We start from the raw sequence: 24,731 nt of genomic DNA, 5'->3' as shown, positions 1-24,731 counted from the left end.
CAACGTAATTCATTGTAAATGCATGAATGGTAAAAGCATGTTTTATTTTAATGTTTGAATAAGGTAAGTATGGGTATAGGAGTATATGTTTTGGTGTGTTTGGGTATTTTAAGGGTTCAGATATAGTTTTGGGTTGTGGGGTACAGGGTTAGTTTTAGGGTTTAGGGATAGGTATGGGTTTTGGGGTACAGGGGTATTTTTAGGGTTCAGGGATAGGTTTGGGTTTTGGGGTACAGGTGTATTTTTAGGGTTCAGTGGTAGGTTTAGGGTTTGGGGTACAGGGGTATTTTTAGGGTTCAGGGCTAGGTTTGGGTTTTGGGGTACAGGGGTATTTTAGTTTTCAGGGGTAGCTTTGGGTTTTGGGGTACAGGGGGATTTTTAGGGTTCAGTGCTAGGTTTGGGTTTTGGGGTACAGGGGTATTTTTAGGGTTCAGAGGTACGTTTGGGTTTTGAGGTACAGGGGTATTTATAGGGTTCAGGGCTAGGTTTAGGTTTTGGGGTACAGGGGTATTTTTATGTTTTAGGGATAGGTTTGGGGTACAGGGTATATTTATAGGGTTAAGATGGGTTAGTGTTTAAGGGTGTTGGGGTATTTTAAGGAGTAAGGGTGGGTTATGATTATGGGGTGCAGGGGAATTTAAAAGGAGCAGGGTGGGATTAGTTTTTAGGGTGTAAAGGGTAATAAAATAAATTAATAAAGAAAAATAATATAAATAATGCAATTTAAAAGAATAAATGTTTTAATTAAATAAAAAATTGTGTGTATATATCTATCTATCTATATATATATATATATATATATATATATATATATATATATATATATATAAATACACATATATACAAGCATATATTTAATGTTTTAATAATGTACTTTTACAATGTATATGACTTTACCACACATGCATTTGCGTTATGATGGCATGCGTGATAAAGTCATATGCGTTGTAAACGTTTTAGAAATGATGTCTGGCAGAGTAATAGTTCCGCGTTATAAAAATTGCGGATTGATGGTAAGCGGGATGTTGGATTGCGGAATATCATCACATATTCCCGGGGGAGAGATAGTCCCTTTCTTGCTATTTCCGTGGAGGCGGGCCTTGTGTCCGGATGTGCGTGGCGCGAGGCCTGTGCGCAACAGAAGTGGAAAATCTCCAGTGTGCGCTTCAGGCGTCACCGGAAGTTAAGGCAAGATTACGTTTCCTGCACAATGGCCCCTGTTTGCGCTCCTTCCGGCCCTTGGGAATAGCACCATGCCTGACCTCCATACAATAAAGCAGGTGCACGTCACTGGGAGCGCGGGGCAAGCACACCCGGAGCTGGAATGTACAGAACCTGGGAAGAAAAAACAATTAAATATTGGGCACAACGCTCGCTTTTTTTCCCGTAATCCCACGCCCCGCACACGCCCACGCCCCCAGCACACGCCCACAGCACACAATATGAGACATGGCATGAAGGGCGGAACGTACCACACGCCCCTAGCGTGTGTCACGCCCCCAGCACACGCCCACAGCACAACGGAGACACGCCCACAAGGGACTACTTTGCTGGCACGGTTCTTTTAACTTTTAAATGTATATGGTGGGCGTGTGCATAGCCTATGTCCTTCTGCTGTAACTGTCCTTTCCAACGCTGTATTGGGTGCTGTGATTGGTGATGTGGTTCCTGAGATTACCCGCCTCAAAAGTTTGGGCTCTCTCTTTATTATATTAGTATCAATATCTTTTCTATATGAAAGACCAAGACCCTAAGGATTTAAGAGACATGAGGAAAAACTAATGGTGTGACCATATAATATTGGAAGTATGCGCCCTGTCTACACACATTAAAAGACATTGCAAATACCCCTCAGAGTTCAAGGACCTTATTAAGGAACTTGACCATTGGTCATAGATATTCAGGGTGGGTTTCAATATCCTAATAATGTATATCAGGGTGTACTTCAGCCCATATGTATTTACTACAATGTTTATAAAGTTGCTTCTGAATGTATTTGTAAAACTGCAAGGGTGTGTTAATTATCACACAACTCATAATTTGGATCCCTGTGCAAACTTCGATTTCCACAGGATCAGAATTTAGTCCTGATCAGGGTCACTGTATAATTTTCTATATATAGGGTAAACATTAATAATTTATTTAATGTGACATTTCTGCTCACAAGCTGTAATCTCAAATTTCATGCCAACTTTGTTTCACTTGTGTTTTCATGTGGTCTTTGAGTTGACTGATTGGTAACTCAAATACTGGTTGTCACAAGCCTGGTTAATAAGTAAAAAATATAGCAGTACGGATTCAATCTGGTCTCTATAGTAATTTCTCAAAGTATTTCTGCCCCTAGGGCACCTCTCAGGGGGGGTCATAATGATGGTGGGAGGACTTGGTCCGCCTGCCACCATAGCGGTGTTTGAAACCACTCGCCAGACATGCGGCAGTCGCACCACTGCTATTAGGATGCACCCGCCACACAGGCGGACGCATCCTGGGCCTTTATCATTGCGGGCCGGGCTGCTGGCTGCAGCACCGCCCGCAGTGATAAAGGTGTAAAAGTAAGTAAAAATGTTATTGTATATGGTTAATAAAAACCTTTACAGAAAAGGAGAGAATTTCAAAGAACGTATTCCAATAAGATAAATAAAAATGCATCTGCTGAGAGGTGACCATTTCAGAGTAAAAAAAGTCTATCTTTCACTATCTAGCTTCAAAGTCTTTTGTTTCAGTGAGACTTTGTATTTTGTCCCTTTGGTCACCTCTTTTTCGTTTTTCATCAATAGGAGGCTCACTTTCTGGAAAAAACGGGTGGCCCTGCAGGCTGTCTGCAGCTGTTCGCTGTTCAGTACTAGCATGACTGCCGACCGACAAGTTCTGATGTGGAAAAGGCGGAATATTTGAAGGAGATAATACCGTCTCAGGTTGCTCAGAGCGGGACAGATGCACAAGACGTGGATCAGGGATTCTTCAGCCAGACCACAAAGTCTAGACAATGATGTTGGCCATGTTTGCCGCCATGCCGGGATCTGGTCTTTTGTGGTATAGGTTCCCAGCCGCAGTCGAAATAGCATTTGTTGCGTTGATGGTGTTATGTAATTGACTAGGTACGGTTGTGGAATGCTTTTGTCGTACGTGGCCAGTACCATCCATCCGTGTTTTTTCTTGGCCAATGTTGCTTTGTCAGCAATCCTGGATTTATGTTTCGCCGCACCATTGGCAGCTTTTTTAAAGGCCGCGAGGGTATGTTCATTGTTCCACGTCTGTTTCATGTCAAGATTTTCCAACGCTTCTTCCAGTGTTTTTTTCCATGCCTTTTTTCCTTTGGTTTGATTGTTGATTTCAGTCCAACAGTGACCCATCAGCGTGTCCTCTTGTGCTGCTCTTAGTTTCCTGCACGTTTTTATTAAGGCGGCTTGTCTTGCGTGAATCTGGTTAAGTAATCCGAATTCAAGGCGTGATAAAGGTGCTTTTCCCGTCCCTCCAGGTCCCTTCTTTTTACTTAATTTAATTTAATGTCTTGGGAGGGCTTGGCAGTTGCAATTTGGAATGAGACCACTCCTTTGTAAAATAAATAAAAATTCACACACATTTTATTCATTTTCTAAAATGTCCTACTCCAAGATGGAAGTCTGCCATCTTGGAAAAAGAAAAAACATATATATATATATATATATATATATATATATATATATATATATATATATATATATATATATATATATATATATAAGTTACACTGTGATGTTTGCTTGTGTGCATGATGACGCATGACAGCATATACGTCATTGTGCAAGGCCTCCATATGTTGTTTGCCAATTCCGAATGAATGGCATGGCAAATAGAATTGGTAAAGCTATTTGGTCAGGTAATACATTTCGGAAACCAGTCCTATTGGCCTGATTCCTTTTTCAGGGAGCAATCATTTATATATCAGTTACATTTCAGGAGGGTTTTACAAAAGAAATACTTTTGTCTTTGATAAGTACGTGATCATCAAACTTTCCTGATTGCACAAAACGTTTTTCAAGTCAATTAGGCTTCATATTGTTTCCTTGCCTAGAGTTAATGGGCAGCTGTTTGTCCTTTCCAGTGCCTTTGGAGGAATTAAAAGCAGAATAAAAGGATGGAGCCTTGTTTCAATCCATTTTAAGTCTTTACCTAGGGTAATAAATTGACATTTGAATAATCGTATTCTAATCAGTGTTATGAAGCAGCAGCACTAGAAGAGCCATTGCCATAATCATTCAATTCAGAAAAAGAAAGCTTTGAGTCATTTTGTTTGAAGGCTGTTGTCAGTTGTCTTTAGAGCGTTTTCTTAATTTTATTCTTGTCATATTTTTATACTTTTTAAATTAGAAATTGTATCGATCACTGTGCTCTTTAAATGGATTTCGTATAATTTGTCTCACTCTTTTATTCAGAGATACTATTTTAGTATTGCTGTTCTGACATTGAAATACTTTAATAGTCTCAGTATGCAATAACATTTGTCAGAGACATTTCAAAGACATTAGTCCGTTTCAGACAGCGTACCTAAACGGGATTTTTTTCAGCAGCGTTTTGTTTAACCCCTTTCGCTGCAGGGTGTGGGATAGCGCACAGCGGTGCCGTGCTGGTGACGAGCTGAGCTCGTTATGGCCGCACCCGTTTTTAGAACGTTCAGCACAGCGGGGTAATTACCCCCACGTGCGAACGTTCCAACGGCCGTGACGAGCTTAGCTCGTCATTAGTGCAGCTCTGCTACGCCTCATGACGAGCTAAGCTCGTCACCAGCACCCATGTGGTTAAGTATACTCTGCCATGCATTTTAACAGTTAGTACAAGAACAAACAACTGTGGATTATGACTGTTATTCAGCATTGCCAGTATATGAAACTCAAATTGATAATGAAAATCTGTATTGTGAAGAAATGTATAATACAATGTTGTACTGTGGCTATGGGAGTGATGAGTGATCTGTGCAGAGATGTCTCCTGTAGACTACCCATTTAAAGTAATGAACCCATGTGTATCAAAGAAATCATAAATGATATGACCACGGAGAGTGTTTGCCTAATGGATTACTGTATGGTTGCGTATACCACTATATAGATTATATTTTTTCTGAATAAAACAATGCTTTATGCAACTTTTAGTAAAGATTATGGTTGTAGTCTCCTGTAATTATTTATTTTTTCAAAAACCTTTATTGACAAATTCAATACAAACAGAATACATTTTGCCTCAGGTCAGAGCGACGTACACAGTGAATATTTAGCCAAATATCGTAAATGCAACGACATTATCAACATGAAAGGGACGAATGCCTTGAGGCACTGTTAAGGCAACAAAAAAAACAACACTTTTTTTCCCAAAGGAGGTGGGGGCACCATTGCAGGGATGGTGGCAAGCAAGGCAAGCGGGGAAGGCAAAAGGATAGAGGGAGGCAGTTACTGACCAGCGCCGTGGGCGGGGTGCCGGCGGGGAGCGAGGGGAGGCAGCACGGCTCAAATGAAGTCGGAATGAAGATATGTCACTAAAGGTCCTTATATGTCGATTGGATAAGATCTCACAGGGAGAAAATCCCAGAATTCCAGTATCAAGGTCTGACACTGCAAGGCGCCTAGATCCAATGAGCGAATTAGGGTGTCGGTTTGCGACCCCAGCACATGGCCACCCTACGCCTAGCCAGAACGAGCAGCATTGCAACCAGGCGGTGAGAAGCATCCGGGCAGAATTTTACGAAGCCTAGCAGACACAATGGTGGATTGGGCTGTACCGGTGCTGAGGTTATCTCGGAGATAGCGGCGTATACCACCTGCCAAAAGTCTGACACCTTAGGGCACAGCACGCTAGATGAGCAAAATCCACAGCAGGGCAGGGCAGCGCATGCAACTATCGTTAGGTATAAGTCTGTCACGAGTCCGATAACGGACTACGAACTCTGCTGCCTTTTGGCTCTGATACCGTCCTTTCACCCTCTGTGCAGGAAGGGCACAACCCCTTTAAAGGAATACCTCAGACGAGAACCCCGGGGGCGTGCCCTATGACGTCTCACCCCAGCGTCCTATCGGAGGAGCAGCAGGCGCAAACAAGAGGGCCGTCCTTCCTTCAGCTTGCGGAAACGCGTTCCCCCCAGGCAGGAGAGGTTGTGGCGTGGAGCAGCGGAGGCGGAATAGGAGTGGGAAGAAGTGGAACCAGACAAGACACCGACAGCAGTACTGCGTAGAATGCAACAACGACCAGCCAGGAGGCCAACAGTACCACGATTCGCCCAGCCACCCCCCTGGAGGAGGGTGGCTTACCAAGGTACGGGCAGCGTTACAGGGGCTTGCGGTTCACCAGAGGGGGAAGGACGTTGTATAGAGGAAGGAGGGAGGTCACATCAGGGCTCACTCGGTGTTGGTTACTGGTAACATCTCCCCCTCACTCCTTTGCCTGAAAGAGGACCGCCGGTTTTCCTCCGTAATTCACCCCAGTCTATTTCTTTTATTATTCCCTCCCCATCTACCCACACCAACCATCAACTCTGGGGAAGTGACCATCCAAAGTCCAGGGGGCGGCCTGGTGAAGACGGGATTTTATTTTCAACCAGGAGTTCGGACCCTTGGAAGTACAACGGATGTTGACTTTATTTTTGTGCCTTGTTTTTTTTTTTAATAAAGAAAAGAAGTCTTGAACCATATCTCCCTCTAGAAGATTCCTTGGTTTGGCCAACGTTCCTCTGGGCAAGATCCTGGGGACACAACAAAGTGGTGGAGAATGCAGGCATAGCTCCATCGCTACAAGATGGAGTACCTCATTTATCAGTTCAAGGAGAGCCAAACCAAACTAGAATGGGCCATTGAGCAGAGCACTACTGAAGCAGAAAGGGACCAAACAGCTTTTACCCCTGTCATACAAGCCCAAGCAGACGACCTGATGAAGCTGGCTGAATGGCAAAATCAGCTCTTTTTGGGGCTGGGTCAAGGGAGAGCTCCTGCACCACCAGGCACTGTTATTCCATTACAAAAGTATGTGCCTGGGGAGGATCCCATAGCTTTTTTTCTTAATTTTGAATGGGGCCGCTAGAGCCAGCGGGTGGCCCAGTGATAGATGGCCCTTTTACCTAGCTCCCCTACTCACAGCAGAAGCACAGGCAGCATATCAGACCATCAATCAGGATGGAACCGCCGTATATGGGGTGGTGAAGCAATACATTTTGGATCGCCTTGGGGTTGACGATGAGGCCCACCGCCTTTGATTCAGACAAGAACGTGGAATGCCTGGCGACACTCCCAAGACTCTTTTTTTTTAAATGAAGGAAGCAGCTGACCGGTGGCTAAAGCCACAAGAAGGCAACATTGACAATGTGATGAACAAAATATACTTGGAGCAGTATCTGGAAATGCCCCCTTATGGTACACAAAAGTGGCTACGACAACATACAAATCTGACCATAGAACAGGCCATTAAAATGGCCACTTCAATCACCCGGGCCCAAAGCCGAGGACCTTTCAAAGAACCCGAAAGACCACACAAGGGTCCCCTCCCACCGAAGACTGACAATAGACCCGTTAAGGCATATCCTAACCCTCCTAAAAGTAAACCCATGAGATCTGACCCTCCAGTCACCTCCAGCCCTCAGTGCTTTGAATGCGTCGAGTGGGGCCAAATCGCTCGGTTCTGTAGAAACAAAAAAGAGAAACCAGATGATGGATATCAGCTACGCCCCCAGATCCGTTCTGTTTACGCAGGAGATGGGACCCATGTATTAGGTGAGTCTCATTGTAAATAAGCGGGAGATAAGAGTGCTCCTAGACTCTGGGTGTAAGAATTCTGTGGTCCGGGCGATGTGCTTCTTGGTTCGCAAATCATAGAAGGGAGGAATGTTGGCATACGGTGTGTGCATGGGGACACCTGGGTCTATCCCCTATCCCAGCCAGTAAGTACCAAGGCAGGCGCCCACACCACCATTAACGTAGGGGTTCTCCCTGCCCTCCACTTATTTTAGGGGCAGACAACCCCTCTTTTTCTCTCCTCATTGCCAGTGCCCTGAAGCCCGAGATAGCCTCAAACATTTCGCACAATACTTTACTGACCTCAGAACCATGGGCAATGGACAAAAATTTCAGGACCGCCCAGTTAAACGACGCATCTCTTAAGCATGCCTGGCAGAGTGCGTGAGAAACAAGGAACGCCCAAAACAAAACCCTTTCCTTGCTTTCTAGAACAGCACAGGCTGCTGTACCGCATAGCTGAAGAGGGGACAACCCCTCAACTTTTAGTCCCAACAACTTTCAGAGACCAAGTCCTATATTTCGCCAATTCCCACTTGTTGGCAGGCCACGTGGGGACAAAAAAAAACTAGATAGGCAATCCTGGATAACTTCTACTGGCCTGGCATATATCTCTAAATAAGAAAGTATTGCCAGGAGTGTGAGGTGTGTCAGAAGCGCAATCCCTACACCCCTCCAAAGGTGCCCCTACAACCCCCGCCCATTATTGGATGCCTATTTGAGCAATAGGGATGGACCTGATAGGACCCCTGCCTAAGTCGAGCAAAAGGCATCAATATGTCCTCATGGTTGTTGACTATGCCACCCGCTATCCTGAAGCATTCCACCTGAAGACAGCCACTACCACCTCAATATCCCAGAAATTAGTAGAGGCATTTTCAAGGATGGGATTTCCGAAGGAAATTCTTACTGATATAGGTGGCAGGTGTGCATTTATTAGAATAATACTTCCATTTGTGTTGTTCCCCCTAGTGAATCCTAACTCAAAAGCCTGCATAGACTCCGACACGGTGACAATAGTTATACATTTATATCATTCAGTGTGAAAAATTGCCAGACCACTGCGCGTACCTCTTCATTAAAATCATTTAGCATGGAAACGATAGACGTTCTGGAAGCCATAAAGAGTAATCAGTTGAATGTCTTTTACTGGTAATTTGTAGCAAAAATGTATTGAATTGTAAATGTACCAAAAATGGATAAATTAATCTCATCATTCATATCAACTGCTGAGGTTGATATTTCCAAAGAAGAATTTGTTACAGATTTCATGAAAACTGCAGAACACTAAATTTTGCACATAATGGAAAAACATTAGAACACACATTTGCTAAATTACATTGTTTCAACAGTGGAACCCATCCATTTGTGACTCCTGTAATGATATGTTGCATTCAAATGTTAAGGCCTCCTTACGATTTTGGTGGGACCGACTACGATGGCACGTCAGTGTTTCTACCGATATCTGTGGCCGAGGTCAGTCTGCCGCTTTATGATGCGGTCAGTCAGACCGCATTGGTGGAGGGAGCAACCAACAGCTTCCGATGGGCTCAAGGTGCTAGTTGGGCAGTCTGTCGGATCGTATTCCTCACATTGGAGGCAGTGCCTTCTCAGGCAACGCCCTGGGTATTACGATCCACCTTTATGCCAGCCTTTTCATGTCCTTCTTCTGACGTGAAAACGTTGGTGGAAATGCTTTTAGAGGCCCCTAGCAGGGCCCTTTTCCCCCTTGGCCCTCCCCTATGGGCCCTGGGGGGCACCTAACGTGTCTGCCACACAGTGCTTGGATGTTTAAAAAGTGTATATTTTCTATTGCGGCTTGTGCTGCAGCTCATATCAGAAGCCGCAATGGAAAGTATACACTTTCCGACCGCCATGAGGGTGGTCGCATCCAAATAATGGAAGGGGGACCACCGAATCCTTGTAGGGTGTTCCCACTTACGCTACGCCAACCGGCATTGTAATTGGGCCCTAATTGTGCAAGTTACCACTATACTATATGTATCTTGATGTCTGTAATAATTAGTAACTTATGTGCATGTTTTGCCCTGTAATCTTTTACACCTATTCCTGTTTAAAAAAGGAAAGATTACTGATTTGTAAATGAGAATCTTGCAAAACATTCTCCTGTGTTCAGTGCGCATTTAATCTGCCTTTGTGTGTTGGATAAATAAAGACAGGTGAATTGTTTCAACAAATCAATAAAATCATAATTTCGATACATAAACCTTCATCTGCTATCTATTTTTATGTGATTCCCCTTTATGAACATAGAATCCTATAGATTCTGTATTTTTTTATTTTCTGTTCTCAGTCACCAGTCAATTGTTAAAGGAAATAATGGCCTCCCTCCTGTTGACCAGCTGCTCAAGTTCTTGGTGGATAACTCTGGAGATTCTGAAGAAGTTACCCAGTGTGCAAACTGTGACCTGCAATGCATAAACAAGGTAATATAAAATAAAAAGTGTACATAGTGATAATTCTACCTCAATGCCCATAACCATTCTTCCTTCTGGTATAGTGTGTTTTAGCAGCTTAAATAGAGGGAGAAAGAGATTGTCCCCTTGATGCCAGTCAATCAAAATCTCATAGATTTCATCTAATAAAAACATTAAAATGCATAAAAATCACACAAATAAATACATCACAATATATAGCATAATACATTATTTCTAAATCACAGTCTAAATACAATCCATTTGTTATAGTTTATACAATTTAAAAGATGAACATCATCAGACATAATCAATCATTAAAGTGGTTATTAATCCTGTGGGTAGAGTTAACAGTTAATAAATCTTGTGACCAATAGAGTAATAAAATAAGAGTTTATGATTATTAGGCTGATAAAGGAAGATCTACAACTGCAATGACCCGAGGTGTTTATTACTGGTTTTATATCTTTAACCCTTGGGCTCTCATGAACGTTATCATAAAAGAATATGTGCGTGGAAGATTGCAAAGAATTGAAATCGCATAAACTCAGGGCATGGGCTACCTCAGAAATTCTACCATTGGACATTACAACGTCTCCATAATTATTCTGAATGTAAACCTTGTAAAAAATTCCTTTCCATTGGGCTGTGAACCAAACCCAGTATGGTTCTATGCCTGTGTTGTCTTAATCAAGGTTAGTTCAATGCTTTTATACTCCTGCATCGTACAATTATGAGACAAACAAGTATAGTTAAATTTTTTGGTAAAGGGGACATACACTCTATTTTTTGTAATGATCTTCATATCCAGTTTTCTCTATTCTGGTCTACACATATTGCAGCCAAGAGACTAAGGTAGAGGGGCCCATTGCCCGAATGTCTCAATATTGACTTAGGCAGCTCTGCAAATGACTTAGTCAAACTGATATCCACAAAACTAAGGGAGTGGATGTTATATTGTCCTCCAGATAAACATAGCCTAACTGGACAATGTAAGGGCCGAGTGAGACAGGCCAAGAACCCACAACCTGCAAAGGACTAGATTTGGCATCCCCTCCAAATATAATTGCGACATAAATAGCTACTTGGAAGCACTTGGCCTTATAAACCCTGAACCTATGCTCCAGATGCAATCCCCTACTAGTTCCCCATTGATATTAGTCAAAGTGGTAGCTTTTATTGATATCGAGGGGCCCCAGTTCAAACCGACATCAAAGGTAACTCCTAGGTAAGAAACGTAATTAACCTCTCTAATGCCACACCTTAATCCTTGATAGATTTTAACTTAATTTTCCTTGGGTAGATTGACAGTTTTTATTTTGGGACCATTGTTTTCAGTCCTCAGTGTTTCATGTAGCTGGCATATGTAGTTAGCAGAAATTCCAGACTGGTCACAGGCCTAGATAACAAAATTACTTCGGCAGTTTACAGCTAAAAGTGGAAGTCCCAACCATCGATTCTAGGTGGATCAGCTTGTACTTAACGACGTTTGCACTGCAGATCATTGATATAAAAAGCACACAAAAAGTGGATCCCTTTTAACAGTTTTAAAATGGTCAGTGCTCTTCAAATGTGGACCAAAATGTACGGCTGACCATAATAAGCAATCCAGTTTTGGTAAGAATGTTCAGACCCTCTTTCAATCCCCATCCTAACCATTTTTGATCATAGATTGGGCCAGATCAAAACCATTTGACAGGTCCATAAATATAAAGTTAATTATTATTATTATTATTATTAGGTTTTGTAAAGCGCGTAGTCACCCGTAAGTATCCCAGCGCTAAGATCCGGACAAGCCAGAGGGTAACAGGGGGAGAGGAGGCAAAAAGGTCCCCTTTGTTCATCTTGGCATATTTCTTGATCACAAATAGAGACACTGTTCTTTTGTCCCCAAGCCTATCAAGATGCCTAATTGAACCCTTGAGGACACTCCTGTCTATATTGCCCACTCCTGTAAATTTCGCCTTTTTGAGGGAAGTATCTTCAAGAGATACTGTACGGCAATTAATTGCAATGATCTATCACCCTTCTAGTATATGGATTCGATAGTGGAGAAGTGCCCCATTGATGTATGGTGGTGCATGATATACCTCCATAGGGAAGCCTTCTCTCTAAAGTCAACCCAAGAGACTGTTATGGAGAGACTAGGTTTACGTTTTCACTTCTTTCTTGGCGATGCCTTGCAAAATGTTCCTCAGAGTTCCACAATTTGATGAGCATATATACATGCAACACTGGGACTCTATCATAGTCACTGATACTGGTATGGGGATGATGCAGGAAAATAATTTCCAATTGTTTTGCTCTGGGCAATAGGAAATGCCCCTTTTACAGAGATTGTGTGGCCGTTTTTCTTCTCTCTGAGATGAAAAGTAATTTATGAGAAACCAAACCATATTCATAAGGCTAAGGCAACATTTCTACTGCTTTCAGTCAACGCATTTACACCACAACATTTTGTACCCAGAATAAGTCATTTAACCTGTTGGCTGCTTCCGCTTTTCTGCGGCAGTGCGGGCGTTTTAAAAAACGGGCGCGGTCGCGTCGGCCATTGGCCGACGGCAGCACCAGCGAGATAGTGCTACCGTCAGCCAATGGCCGACGGCAGCAGCCAACGGGTTAAAGTTGAGACACTAGTTTTCAATGAAAAAACACCACTTTTTCTAATCAATTAAGAGCTGCATATGGATGCCAGTGTTTTTTATAATAGCTGTCTAAATGCACCTCACACTTGCTATCACTTCATTAGCATGGGATACACTCCATCCTAATAAGAGTACCAGCAATATAAGTTTATGTTTTGGAATCTTCACAAAATTGTTTTTATAGTAAGGGGTAGGGTCGACAAACCCCCTTGCAGCACTAGTGTGTTATCAGAAGTCCAGCCTGCATTCCCCATCATTTCTCAGCAAGCCGGTGGCTGTAGAAAAACTGGGAAAGGAAATGTCTGAATCTCCTGTAAGCAATAGAGCTGTGTTTTGGGACCCCTTCTAGAAAGGAGGATGGGGAGTAGTCTGAGAAATAGCTGTATAGGTGTAGAAGGACTCTATGAACAGGCTCATATTTAGATTGAGGTTCGAAGGTTCAGGTGGGCTTATCACACAGGAGACCACATCTTCATGGCAATGTAATCTCCCAGGGCAAGGGTGACACAACCATATCCATTCTTACATCCACCCTATCCCATATTAAAGTATGTATCATGTGTCTCTTCCAGGACTACTTCTTCACACAACCACTTTATGCAACTCTCTGGATCATCTGAGAGGTTTCTTGGTAGGGGCAACCAGACTTCCCCATTCAGGAAGTAAATTACAGTGCTGTGAAGAGAAGGTTTTAATATGCAATTGAAGAATTCACAATTTTTAACTGGGCAAATGCTAACTTTCTGAATGCCACTGTTTGTCTAACAGGAGGGGGATGCCATGTGTTACTGTAACACCTGTAACCAGCCACTTTGCAACAAATGCCGGGATGAAACTCACAAAGCCAAGATGTTCTCAAGTCATGAAATTGTCTCGCTGACCAAGCGGGCAAAGGATATCCACAAGAAATGCTGTGAGTAGCCTCTTACACTGTAAAACACAGACAAGATTCCATTAAAGCATTAAATAGATTCATATACTCTTGGGTGTATGCTTCTTTCATTAATAGTTGCAGCAAATGACAGCAGGCACTTCTTTTCTGACCAATTTCTTAACAGCTATAGAAGCTACTCCGGGCTTGTTACTAATTTGTATGAAGCTTGACAAAATCCGTGTAGCAGTCCTTAATGTGTGATTTATGCTTCAGAAATGTTTTATTTGGGCCTAAGACACAGACAATACAATGCCTGCCTCACTGTCTGTGTCCCCTTCCCCAGCAATATGTCCATACACGCTGTGTTGCATAGTTTGAAACCAAATTAATATCTGCAATTTTTGTTAGTGCCGACCTTCAACACAAACAGTAATGCACACCTCAGCTTATGTAATGTTATGTAATGTTGAGTGTATTTTTAGGGTGCGGATATCACCCTGCGAGAGGTAGGGGAGGAGTATTTAGGCAATGATAGACATGCCAAGTCCTTATTAGAACCTAGTTAAAGAGCCAGGCCTAGCAGATCTGTTGGGCAGGGGGAGATCTTTCCAAGCTTTAAGAGCTAATTGCTATAAAGCTCAACTGCCAGCTCTAGTTCTGCAGAGGTGGAGGCGTGAGCTAGCAGGAGGCTGACTGAGCACAGGGTTCTGGACCCCGTGTGAAAGTATGGAAGCTACATAAGTGTTGCATGTATAATTTCAAAATCAAAGGGTAATTTTCAGCCTCCACGTTCCAGATATAGTCACATAGACATCAATGGACTGCCAGTCTTTACTTGTAATGCATCACAATGGAGGTCTGCTTTTGTTTAAGTAGTCCTGTCATAGACAGCCCAACCCGGTTGGTGCTGGCTATGGGGTGCTTCCAGAGATGAATTGGCATAACCCAACCTAGAATGCAACCATGGAACCCACTATAGTCATTGCCTTTTACAGTGTGGGTTTGTATTGTTATTAATCTTTTTTCCTATAGGCCTGTGCATAACTATGCAGGCCGGAAAGATATCATTAAAAGATGCAGTGGAGTCGAAGTGCTGTAGGAAATGTTTTGACTTTCAAATGAGAGGTGGACAACCTTTGGTGATTTATGAATAAATACCTTATAAATTGCCTTTACATTTTGTCAGTTTAATTTCGTTAACACAATATTATCTCTAGTTTGATTTTTTTTTTTTTTTGGTGAGCCGTCCAAGAGGGAAAATTTTATTTTGCTTGAAGTGCTCAAAAGCTTGCACCATTCCTGTGTTTTTGATTAAATTGCCCATACACAGAGCATGTGAATGTTTATTTTATTTTGTTGTTGTTTCTTTTCCAATGCAGTGTATGCAGTGTTTAACATCATTGTGCCCCCCCCCCCCGCTCCTCCCACCCTTACATTTACAAGAATTCCAGAATTACCAATTTCTTCAAGGACACAAAATTATACACAGATGAACACCTTAGGTTTTTACGTAAACTAAAAAAGCTGCAAGGTTAAGGAAAAAGAGGAAAAAACAGAAGGAAGAAAAACAAAGAAAAGAGCTAATCAGGCTGTGCTAGCCAGTTGGTGAGAGGTCCCTAAATGTCTAGACCTTTTTTCTTTCTTTGCGGCTTTTTTTGGCGTACACAGCTTTTTCAAAATGATAGGTTGCCATTAGCCTAGCTAGCCAAACTGTCATGGCTACAAATACCAACGCCCCTCCTTTTTTCCTACTGAGCTCTTCACGTGTCCCTAGCATGATTGTCATGGGGGTCAGTACAAAAGCCTGAGAAATGACCTTCCCTAGAAATTCCCATAATATAAGAAGTACAGGGGAAAGTTTTTGGCAGGTGGCAAACACGTGGATAGAATCGGCGCCAAACTCGGAGCACTGTGGACATGTTGTCCCCTTACTTGTTCCCCATTTGGCAATTTTACTAGGTGTAATATATAAAAAGAAGATGGTCTTAAAGTGTTGCACCTGGTCACTTTGGGAGAGTTCAAGTGATTTTAAAAACAAACTATGCGGCGCCTCTAGTTTCGTGAGCCACTTATCCGCTATCCTGGGTAAATCATCCTGGATTTCGATGTTTAAGGCAGAGCAGATAGAACCTATCCGTGGAGTCGCTGGAGTCCGTAGAAGATTGATAAATGTAACCTCCGAGAACCCAGCGAGTCCCCCAGCCTTTCGAGAAAGAAAGTCATGAATAGCAAGATATTTAAAAGCGTCTTGATTTTTTAAACCATATTTATTTTGTAGGTCAGCAAAGGTTTTAACTCTTTTGTTTGAGATTAAGTCTCCTAGTTTTGAAATGCCAACCTTGTGCCAATCTGTTAGGTAGTTTGGGCCAAAGATGGCAGGTAAGTTAAAGTTTAAACTGATAGGGGTGTAGTGGTTAAACCTTCCAAGTCCATAAATTCAGCGTATATTGCCAAACACTTTAAAAGAGTTCATCAATGTCTTGAACCGAACTCGCTTGTAGTACCCAAAGGATATCTGCCTGAACAGAGAGCAGCGAGACTCCTCTCCCAGCAAGAGTCAAAATGGAGAAGGCAGACCAGTTGCAGGAATAAGAGACTGTTCTATGATTAGGTCGGTGCTGTACTGCAAAACTGACGTCCAGTAATAGAGACTAAGTATATTGGGCAGTGCCCAGTCCCCCCACTCCCTAGGGAGAGACAGTTGTTTTAGGGCCCGTCTTGGTTGTGCGTATGCCCAGATGAACTGCATAAAGATTTGCTGAAATTTCAGTAGGTGAGCCTTGTTAAATTCCAGTGGGATGGAGCAAAAGTAATAGAGTAGTTTTGGGAAGTAGGTCATTTTAATTACATTACATCTTCCCACAAGGGTCTGATGCAAGTTGTCAATTTGTTTGAGGGTTCTTTTTGTTTCGGAGGCCAGGGGAGTTAAATTCTTTGTTACGATTTCATCTAAATTGGTTGTTATTATCACCCCCAGGTATTTGGCCTTCGCAACTACCCGGCTGTTGTTCCAGTTAACTTCTTTGTTAATTATTATTTGTGTTTTGTTGCTATTTAGTTCATACCCCAACATTTTCCCAAATGCCTGTGCTTCCAAGTCCAATGCCAGAATAGCACTTTCAGGTTCATGGGTGGTGACGGCCAGGTCATCAGCGTACACCATGATCTTAGTGTTAACTCACTGCCAAAATTGCAGTTTTTTTCAATTTTCTTGATTAGGGGGTCTATATAGAGGGCAAAAAACAAGGGGGAGCAGGGGCAGCCTTGCCTCGTGCCCCGAGAGATGTTAAAGTACTCAGAAAGACTTCCGTTTGTCACTACACAGGCTGTTGGGCACTGATATAGAGCCTGTACCGCCTGCGTAAGTTTAGGCCCAAAGCCCATCCTCTTCCTGACACGCCACAGAAACTGCCAGGAAACCTGATCAAATGCTTTTTCAGCGTCTAGCAAGATCAAAGACATCGGGTCTCCTGACACCTGTGCTGTGTCAAACAGAGTGATAGCCCTCCTAATATGCTCGGTAGTGCTCTTTTTTGGAATTAATCCATGCTACCATTCTGACACCAAAGACTCTACTACCGAAGATATTCTTATTGCGAGCATTTTGGAATAAACCTTGGAATCGCAGTTTATTAGAGTTATAGGCCTATATGAGCCCATCTCTAAGGGTGATTTATTCTTTTTCAGGAAATATAGAGATTTTGGCGTTGGACCAGGAGGCAGGGATGGAAACCCTGTTAAATATAGCGGTTACTACGTCAAGAGAGATGGATTTTATTTGGGGTGAAAATATCTATTCCTGCGGCTTTACCATCAGGCAGGCTGGCTAAGGCAGCTGAAATATTGTCCCATGTCAGAGTAACCTCCAGCTGTGCACAGTCGCCCTGATTAAGCGCCTGAGTTCTATGTCATGCATGTAGCTAGCTGTTTCAAGTTCTACTAGTTCAGCTGGCCTGTTGTCTTCTTCTGAGTATAACGCTGAGTAGAAGTCTTGAAAGCCCTCCTGGATCTTAATAGGGTCGCTGGTCTCTATACCTGTTGGTAGTCGGATTGTGCGTATTTAGCTGCTTACGGCCTGCTGCCTAGTTTTGACAGCAAGATGGTGGCCAATGCTATCGCTACACTCGTAATGTGTTTCACGCGAAGCCGCCCACTTAGCTGCTGTTTTTTCTGCGAATACTGCCCCTATTTCTGCCTTAGTTAATGCAACTTCAGTTTGAATATTCTCAGTCTCCATTCCAATTTGAACCCTTTGAACTAATGTGGTTTCCGCTCTTTTTAGCTTTTCCTATAAATCAGTTATTAATTGTTTTTTTTTGTTCTTTCTAATTGAGAACCTTAGAGTTTCACCCCGGATACCCGGTTTTTAGTGTGTCCCAAACTATCATGTTAGAGGCCGATCCCAGGTTTACTTCCAGAAACTCCTGAATCCAGGCTTGCATGTCGGCCCGCTAACCAGCATCTTGTAAGAGTGCTTTCTCGTAGCTCCACCTTGGTATCTCCTTCCAGTTCTCCAGCCCCCCAATATTCAGGATAAGCAGATTGTGGTTTGATATGAAGCGCAGGGCCATGTCTATGGTGCATTTGCCTAATAAGGAAGATGAGATCAGGAAGTAGTCTAATCTAGCAAAAGATTGGTGTGGGGCCGAGAAATAGGTGTATCCAGGTTGGGAGGGGTTGAACTTAGACCAAACGTCGCTCAGCCCGTGGGTTTGTGCTAGATTGGTTAGTGCGTGATACACCAAGAGTTTTCGACCTTTATATCCCCTCTAGCAGCCCGCCCTGACGTTGTCCGGGTATAAAATGCTGCCGGCGAGTAGTATATAGTTTTGTAGGATTTCGTTTTGATAGCATTTCTTATCTGTGACAGGCCTGTGAAACGCTCCGATTCACAGTGCACTGCTGATGCACTTAAGAGTGCGAGTTCAGTAGTGTGTGAACTCGAGTTTCCCTACTTTATTTTTCTTTGCAATATTATATAGCGCGAACTCGACAACATGGCATGAGCACAATTTACATTACAGAAGAACACATTCATTTGTGGTAGGCACGGGGAGACAAAGCGATTTGCCTGGAATCACAGGATGTTGAGCTGATGCCGAGATTCGAATGTAGCTCCCTAGCTCTAAAGTTCGCAATCTAGAACTTGTGGCGGGAGGTGTCTCTAAAAGTGTATGTCAGTGCTGGCCATCAATGAGAGAGACCTGTGCATTTTTAAAATGGGTGGTGAAAAAATATGAGTATGTTGCTGGAGATGTGGGCCGCCGTGCCACCAATGTACTTACCGGGGAGGGTAAACACCCATTATTCCGCAACTTTCTTTCCGCATACCATCACTCCGCATACTTTCATTACGAAAGTACCATGACTCTGCAATGCCATTATAACGCATGGCATTACATTTTATATGGTTTTACCACGCATACATTTACAACGAAATTCGTTGTACATGCATGAATGGTAAAAGCATGTTTTTTAAAATGTTTGGATAAGGTAAGTATGGGTATAGGGATATATGTTTTGGGGTACTGAGGTACATGTTTTGGGGTGTTTGGATATTTTATGGGGTACAGGGGTAGTTTTAGGGTTTAGGGATAGGTATGGGCTATGGGGTACAGGGGTATTTTTAGGGTTCAGGGCTAGGTTTGGGTTTTGGGGTATAGGGGTATTTTTAGGGTTCAGGGGTAGGGTTGGGTTTTGGGGTACAGGGGTAGTTTAAGGGTTCAGGGCTAGGTTTGGGTTTTGGGGTACAGGGGCATTTTTTAGGGTTCAGGGCTTGGTTTGGGTTTTTGGGTACAGGGGTATATTAGGGTTCAGGGGTAGGTTTGGGTTTTGGGGTGTAGGGGGTATTTTTAGGGTTCAGGGGTAGGTTTGGGGGTACAGGGGTATTTTAAGGGTTCAGGGCTAGGTTTGGGTTTTGGGGTACAGGGGTATTTTAGGGTTCAGGGGTAGGTTTGGGTTTTGGGGTACAGTGGTATTTTTAGGGTTCAGGGCTAGATTTTGTTTTGGGGTACAGGGGTGTTTTTAGGGTTCAGGGGTAGGTTTGGGTTTTGAGGTACAGGGGTATTTATAGGGTTCAGGGCTAGGTTTGGGTTTTGGAGTACAGGGGTATTTTTAGGGTTTAGGGATGGGTTTGGGTTTTGGGGTACAGGGTATATTTATAGGGTTAAGATGGGTTAGTGTTTAAGGGTGTTGGGGTATTTTAAGGAGTAAGGGTGGGTTATGATTATGGGGTGCAGGGGTATTTAAAGGGAGCAGGGTGGGATTAGCACACGATATGAGACATGGCATGAAGAGTGGAACGTACCACACGACCCAAGCGTTTGTCACGCCCCCAGCACACGCCCACAGCACAACGCAGACACGCCCACAAGGGACTACTTTTCTGGCACGGTTCTTTTACCTTTTAAATGTATATGGTGGGCGTCTGCATAGCCGATGTCCTTCTGCTGCAACTGCCCTTTCCAACGTTGTATTGGGTGTTGTGATTGGTGCTGTGGTTCCTGAGATTACCCGCCTCAAAGGTTTGGGCTCTCTCTTTATTATATTAGTATAGATTTGCTTCCTATTTCCCGGTCATGTGGCAGATTGATGTTAAGGTCGCCGCACAGGATCATTGGAGTGGGCCAGTGAGCTAGCTCTCCAGAGATCAAATTAATGATGCCTGGATCTTTAGCGTTGCTGCCATAGATTGAACATACAGTGAAAGGGGGGCTTGGGGAAAGGTGGCATTCAGCAATCACCCATCTACCAAATGAGCCTGATTTAACGCGCAAGTTTTTTATGGGTTGTCTCCTTTCAGCCATGATTCCTACCCCTATTATTTTAGCTCCCTGTGTGGTAGCCCTAATGGTTTTGTACCCTAATGAGTTTAGGAGGTGTTTCTGTGATCCCTCTATGTGTGTCTCCTGGAGACATATGATATCGCCCCCTAAAGACCGCAACCTTTGCACAACTTTTTGCCTTTTTACAGCATCATTCAGCCCACAGATATTGGCCGAGATAAGCCTGAGAGCACTTATTTTAGCCATTAGGATATTTTAAGAGAGGAAATGGGCCAAAAGTCTCTTGAGCCATGGAGCTCTCCTCGTTCAAAATATACCTTAACCTTGCCTACTGTGTAAGTTCGTAAATAATTGAGTAAGTGTGCAATAAAGAGTGTCCTTGATTCCTGCTGCGTCCTCTCAAGTCCCCCCCCACCCAGCCGACCCCTCCCTGTTCTCAGAGCAATCAGGTACAACCTGAGTGATGATAGTCATTAGTGAACTCAGCCGCCAATTAGGCCTTTGGTAGTTTAAGAACCAGTACGGCTAGGTCTTTTTAGTCATATTAGTGAATTATGGTAGTGCATTGTTGGGTCACCAGAGTTTGAGCCTTACAATAAACTCAATTATAACGAGAGAGAGGCCCAAGAAATTACAGCAAAAAGATACAAAGACAATAAGACAGCTCATATCAATGCTTGCGTGCCTTTTGGGCTCTTTATCTAGGTCCCCTTTTAGACTTAATCTCCTCTAGGTACTCCACAGCTTTAATTTCTGACAAGAATATCTTCGAGCCCCCATTAAAGATAACTTTAAGTCTAGCAGGGTTCATGAGATAGGCTTCTGCTCACAGCTGCTAAAGTGGGGAAATTAGCTGTCTTAAGCGCCCTCTTCGCTCAACTGTCTGGTGGCAAAAGTCGGGTTTTGCATAGAAGCTAATTCCATTAGCCCCTTTCGTGGGTTTTGGGCGGGCTTGGTTGTAAATCAGCTGCCTCAGAAGGAAGTTTCCAAAGTACACCAAGAACACCCTTGGATGCCCGCCATCCGTACCCCTGTTGCCATCACATTGCCGCCTTAGGTTAAAGGGAAAGCGGTGTGCCCTCTGTACCTCCCGGTCCCAGTCCCAGCCAGGGTGCTCAGGGAAAGAATCTTGCAAAAGTTTTACAATGAACCTTCTGGGGTCCTCTCCCGCCTTCCCCTCCGGAATTCCAAGCAAGCGGAGATTGTTCCTGCGTTGGCGATTTTCTTGCTCCTCCATTTTTGCCATAATGTCCTTAAGGCAGGCAGTGTTGGCCTCACTTTGCTTTTTAACTGCAGTGGTCTCCGTTTCTAGACATTCTATGCGCCCCTCAATCCCATTTGAGTTGGCTTCGTTTTTTCCCCATGCTTCTTGCCTTCTTGGATCTCTGCACCGTATCGGTGTCCTTGGTTGACTCCTTGCTGTCGCCTTCGCTTGTGTAAAGACCCCCTTTGTCGGAGGATGTTTCAGTGCCGTCAGATACAGAAAAAAAGTTCTCAGGCCCAGTTTCTGGGGTCCAGGGTGCTTGCATGCCAGCGACTGCTTCCAGGCTCTGAATGTAGTTAGCAATACCAGACTCAGGGGTGATAGAGGGTTTTCCAGGGTTATCGGGACCATGCTTGTGGGAGCAGCCTTCACCATTTAGAGTCCGCCTGGTCAGTTTCAGAAAGGGGAACAGAGACATTGCTCGGGGTCTCCAATGTCCCTAATGTGCCTAAAAAAGCCCTGGCGTCAGTTTGTAACAGAACCCCCGAGGGTAGATCTGCAGGGCAAGTCTCTAGCTGCTGATTCAGCGTGGGGGTTTGATGAGTAGGTGTTGAATCCAAGGGGGCATTCTCGGGGGGGGGGTGGAGAAGTCATGGTGCTGGTGCTAGATACCTGCCCTTAGGCTCATTGAAACATTTTGGCAAGTACTGGTTGAGTGCTAGTCAAGTCTTTAGCTGTCCCTGCCCCCGAGTTTCCCCAGCGTTTTTTTTGCCCCACTGACCTCTTGTCTGGATCTGCTGTTGCTGCTGCCTTCAGAAAGAGCCTTGTCTCTGGGCTCGATGTTGGCAGTCTTCAGTCTGCTGCCCCTCTTAGTGCCCCTGTTGCAATGATGGAGTTGGAGTGAAGGTCACTCGTCAATCAGCTGCTCACGCCAGCCGTGTATGCGATCGGCTAGGCGCCCTGCGATGCACGAATGGACATGCAGGCTGTCAGTGCGAATATCACCTACCTGTTGGGCTCTTCTATTGTGGCAAAACTTTGTAGCTTATGGGTGCTGGCATTTTCATAATATATCTATATCTATATCTATATCTATATCTATATCTATATATATATATATATATATATATATATATAATATGAAAATGCCAGCACCCATAAGCTGAGTGACACGTTTCAGTTCTCTGCACCTTTATTAAACCAACAGAGTAAATGTTAGACCTGCCATTCTTGGCGTTGGTTCCCCCTAACCATTTGCCTTCAGATCTTCTCTTTTTACTCACTTAATTTGCTGGCCTTGGGACTGTGCACATTTTACCCCTCCTAACCAGTGCTAAACTGCTTGTGCTCTCTCCTTAAAACATGGTGAAATTGACTTGTATCCAATTGCCACATTTTATTTACTTGAAAGCCCCTACTAAAGTAGCACTACCTGTGCCCAGGGCCCGTGAATTAAATGCTACTACTGGGCCTGAAGCACTGATTGTTTCACCCACTATAGTAGCACTTTAAACATGTCTCAGGCCTGTCATTGCAGCCTGTGTGTGTGCAGTATTAAATGTCCATTTCAACCAGGCAAAGTAAACCCTTTGCTAGGCCCAAACCTTCCTTTTTTATACATACAAATCACACCAAGGGTAGGCCCTGGACAGCCCAGAGGGCTGGGTGCAATTTCTAAAAAGTATAACATGTTCTTTTAAGTTTTAAAATCCTGTTAGTGAAAAACTATTATGCTTTTCACTACTAGAAGGCCTGCCTCCCTCATAGTATAACATTAGGTTAACCTATAAAATCTAATAAGTGATTACTTTCAAACGGGAGCAGGTAGGAAGATATAGTTTGGTCTCTAAAGAATTGTAATTTAAAACACTCCATAATGGTAAAGTCAGATTTTAAGTCACAATTCTGAAAATTCCACTTTTAGAAAGTTGGCATTTTCTTTTCTTAACCATTTGGTACGTGCAGCCGGTTTCCTGGGTTACATGACTAGGTGTAGCTGGCAGTTTGTCTTTCTATTTTGCTCCCAGGCAGTGAGACAAAGGAGCATAGGTATTGGCAGGATGAGCCCTCTCTGACATGATACGGAGTAGGAGCTGTCACCTTACACACTTGCACATCACAAAGACATTACCTGAGCACACTTACAAAGGGGTTGACACTAGTCTATTGTTACCTCAGACAATCTGGGCCAGGGTAGGGAGGCAAGGAATTCCATGCAACTTGGTGGGGGTGTAGGGGAGACCTCCAGAACCATCTCCTACTTTAAAGTGGGCACCAAGTATAAAAATAGGTCTCTCAGACCCAATTCTTCAATACACCTCTGGACCTATGGAAGACTCAGAAGGACAGCTGTGATGCTCTTCAAGAAGTACTGCTACTCTGCTGCCCTGCTCTCCTGATACCCTATTACCCTGCTGCCTAAGTGAAGGTCTAGACCTACATCTTGAACCTAGGAACGCCAGAGTGACTCCGACAGCTAGTTGGCTTGCCTCCTTATCAGAGACGTTGGGACAGAAAAGGCTCCAACCACCTTGAGTTCCGAACCTGGACTCTGTCCGCTGTGAGTCTCACACCTAAGTGGTGCCACCCCGATCCTGGACCCTGGCAAATTGGCCTGAAGGTGCTCTGTGGAGCTGTCAGCAGAACCAATGTAGCGCAACGCATCTCTTCACAGCCACCTCGCATCGCAGACTGTAGTCTGCTCGGAAACCGCTGCCAATGCAACCTCTATGCAGGATCTCGCAAAGTTCTGCAAATCAGCATTTAAGGTACTTTGGGCAGTGGGCCTAACTGAGTCCCTGTACCTGTCCCCCTCCTCCATCATGGTTGGCCGGAACTTGTGACTTTGTCCCAGTCAGGCACAGCCAGATAACCACAATCAGCGCTTTGGGCTTCAAGGCACAATTTTTATTTAAAACGTTGAAATTGCATATCCACGGTTCTACTGATTGCATTTTGTCATTTTGGTCTCGAAAAATGTATTACTTTTTGCACTACTTTTCTATATGAGTTTGATATTTTCCTTGTGTTGTGTTTT

The 24,731-nt window shown here is 43.7% G+C and overlaps 1 protein-coding gene across 1 annotated transcript in view; it reads left to right on the top strand.

The window, feature by feature from the left end:
- The window catches only part of RNF207 (ring finger protein 207), a 900,262-nt gene that overhangs the window by 333,867 nt on the left and 541,664 nt on the right, over window positions 1–24,731 (top strand). The window contains exons 3-4 of the mRNA XM_086921721.1: window positions 10,066–10,198; window positions 13,600–13,744. Of these exons, the coding sequence (XP_086777847.1) occupies window positions 10,066–10,198; window positions 13,600–13,744 (278 nt within the window). The remainder of the gene's footprint in view (window positions 1–10,065; window positions 10,199–13,599; window positions 13,745–24,731) is intronic.

Source organism: Lissotriton vulgaris, chromosome 5 (assembly GCF_964263255.1).
Source record: "Lissotriton vulgaris chromosome 5, aLisVul1.2, whole genome shotgun sequence".
NCBI lineage: Eukaryota > Metazoa > Chordata > Amphibia > Caudata > Salamandridae > Lissotriton > Lissotriton vulgaris.
This window is presented reverse-complemented; position numbering and strand designations above follow the sequence as displayed.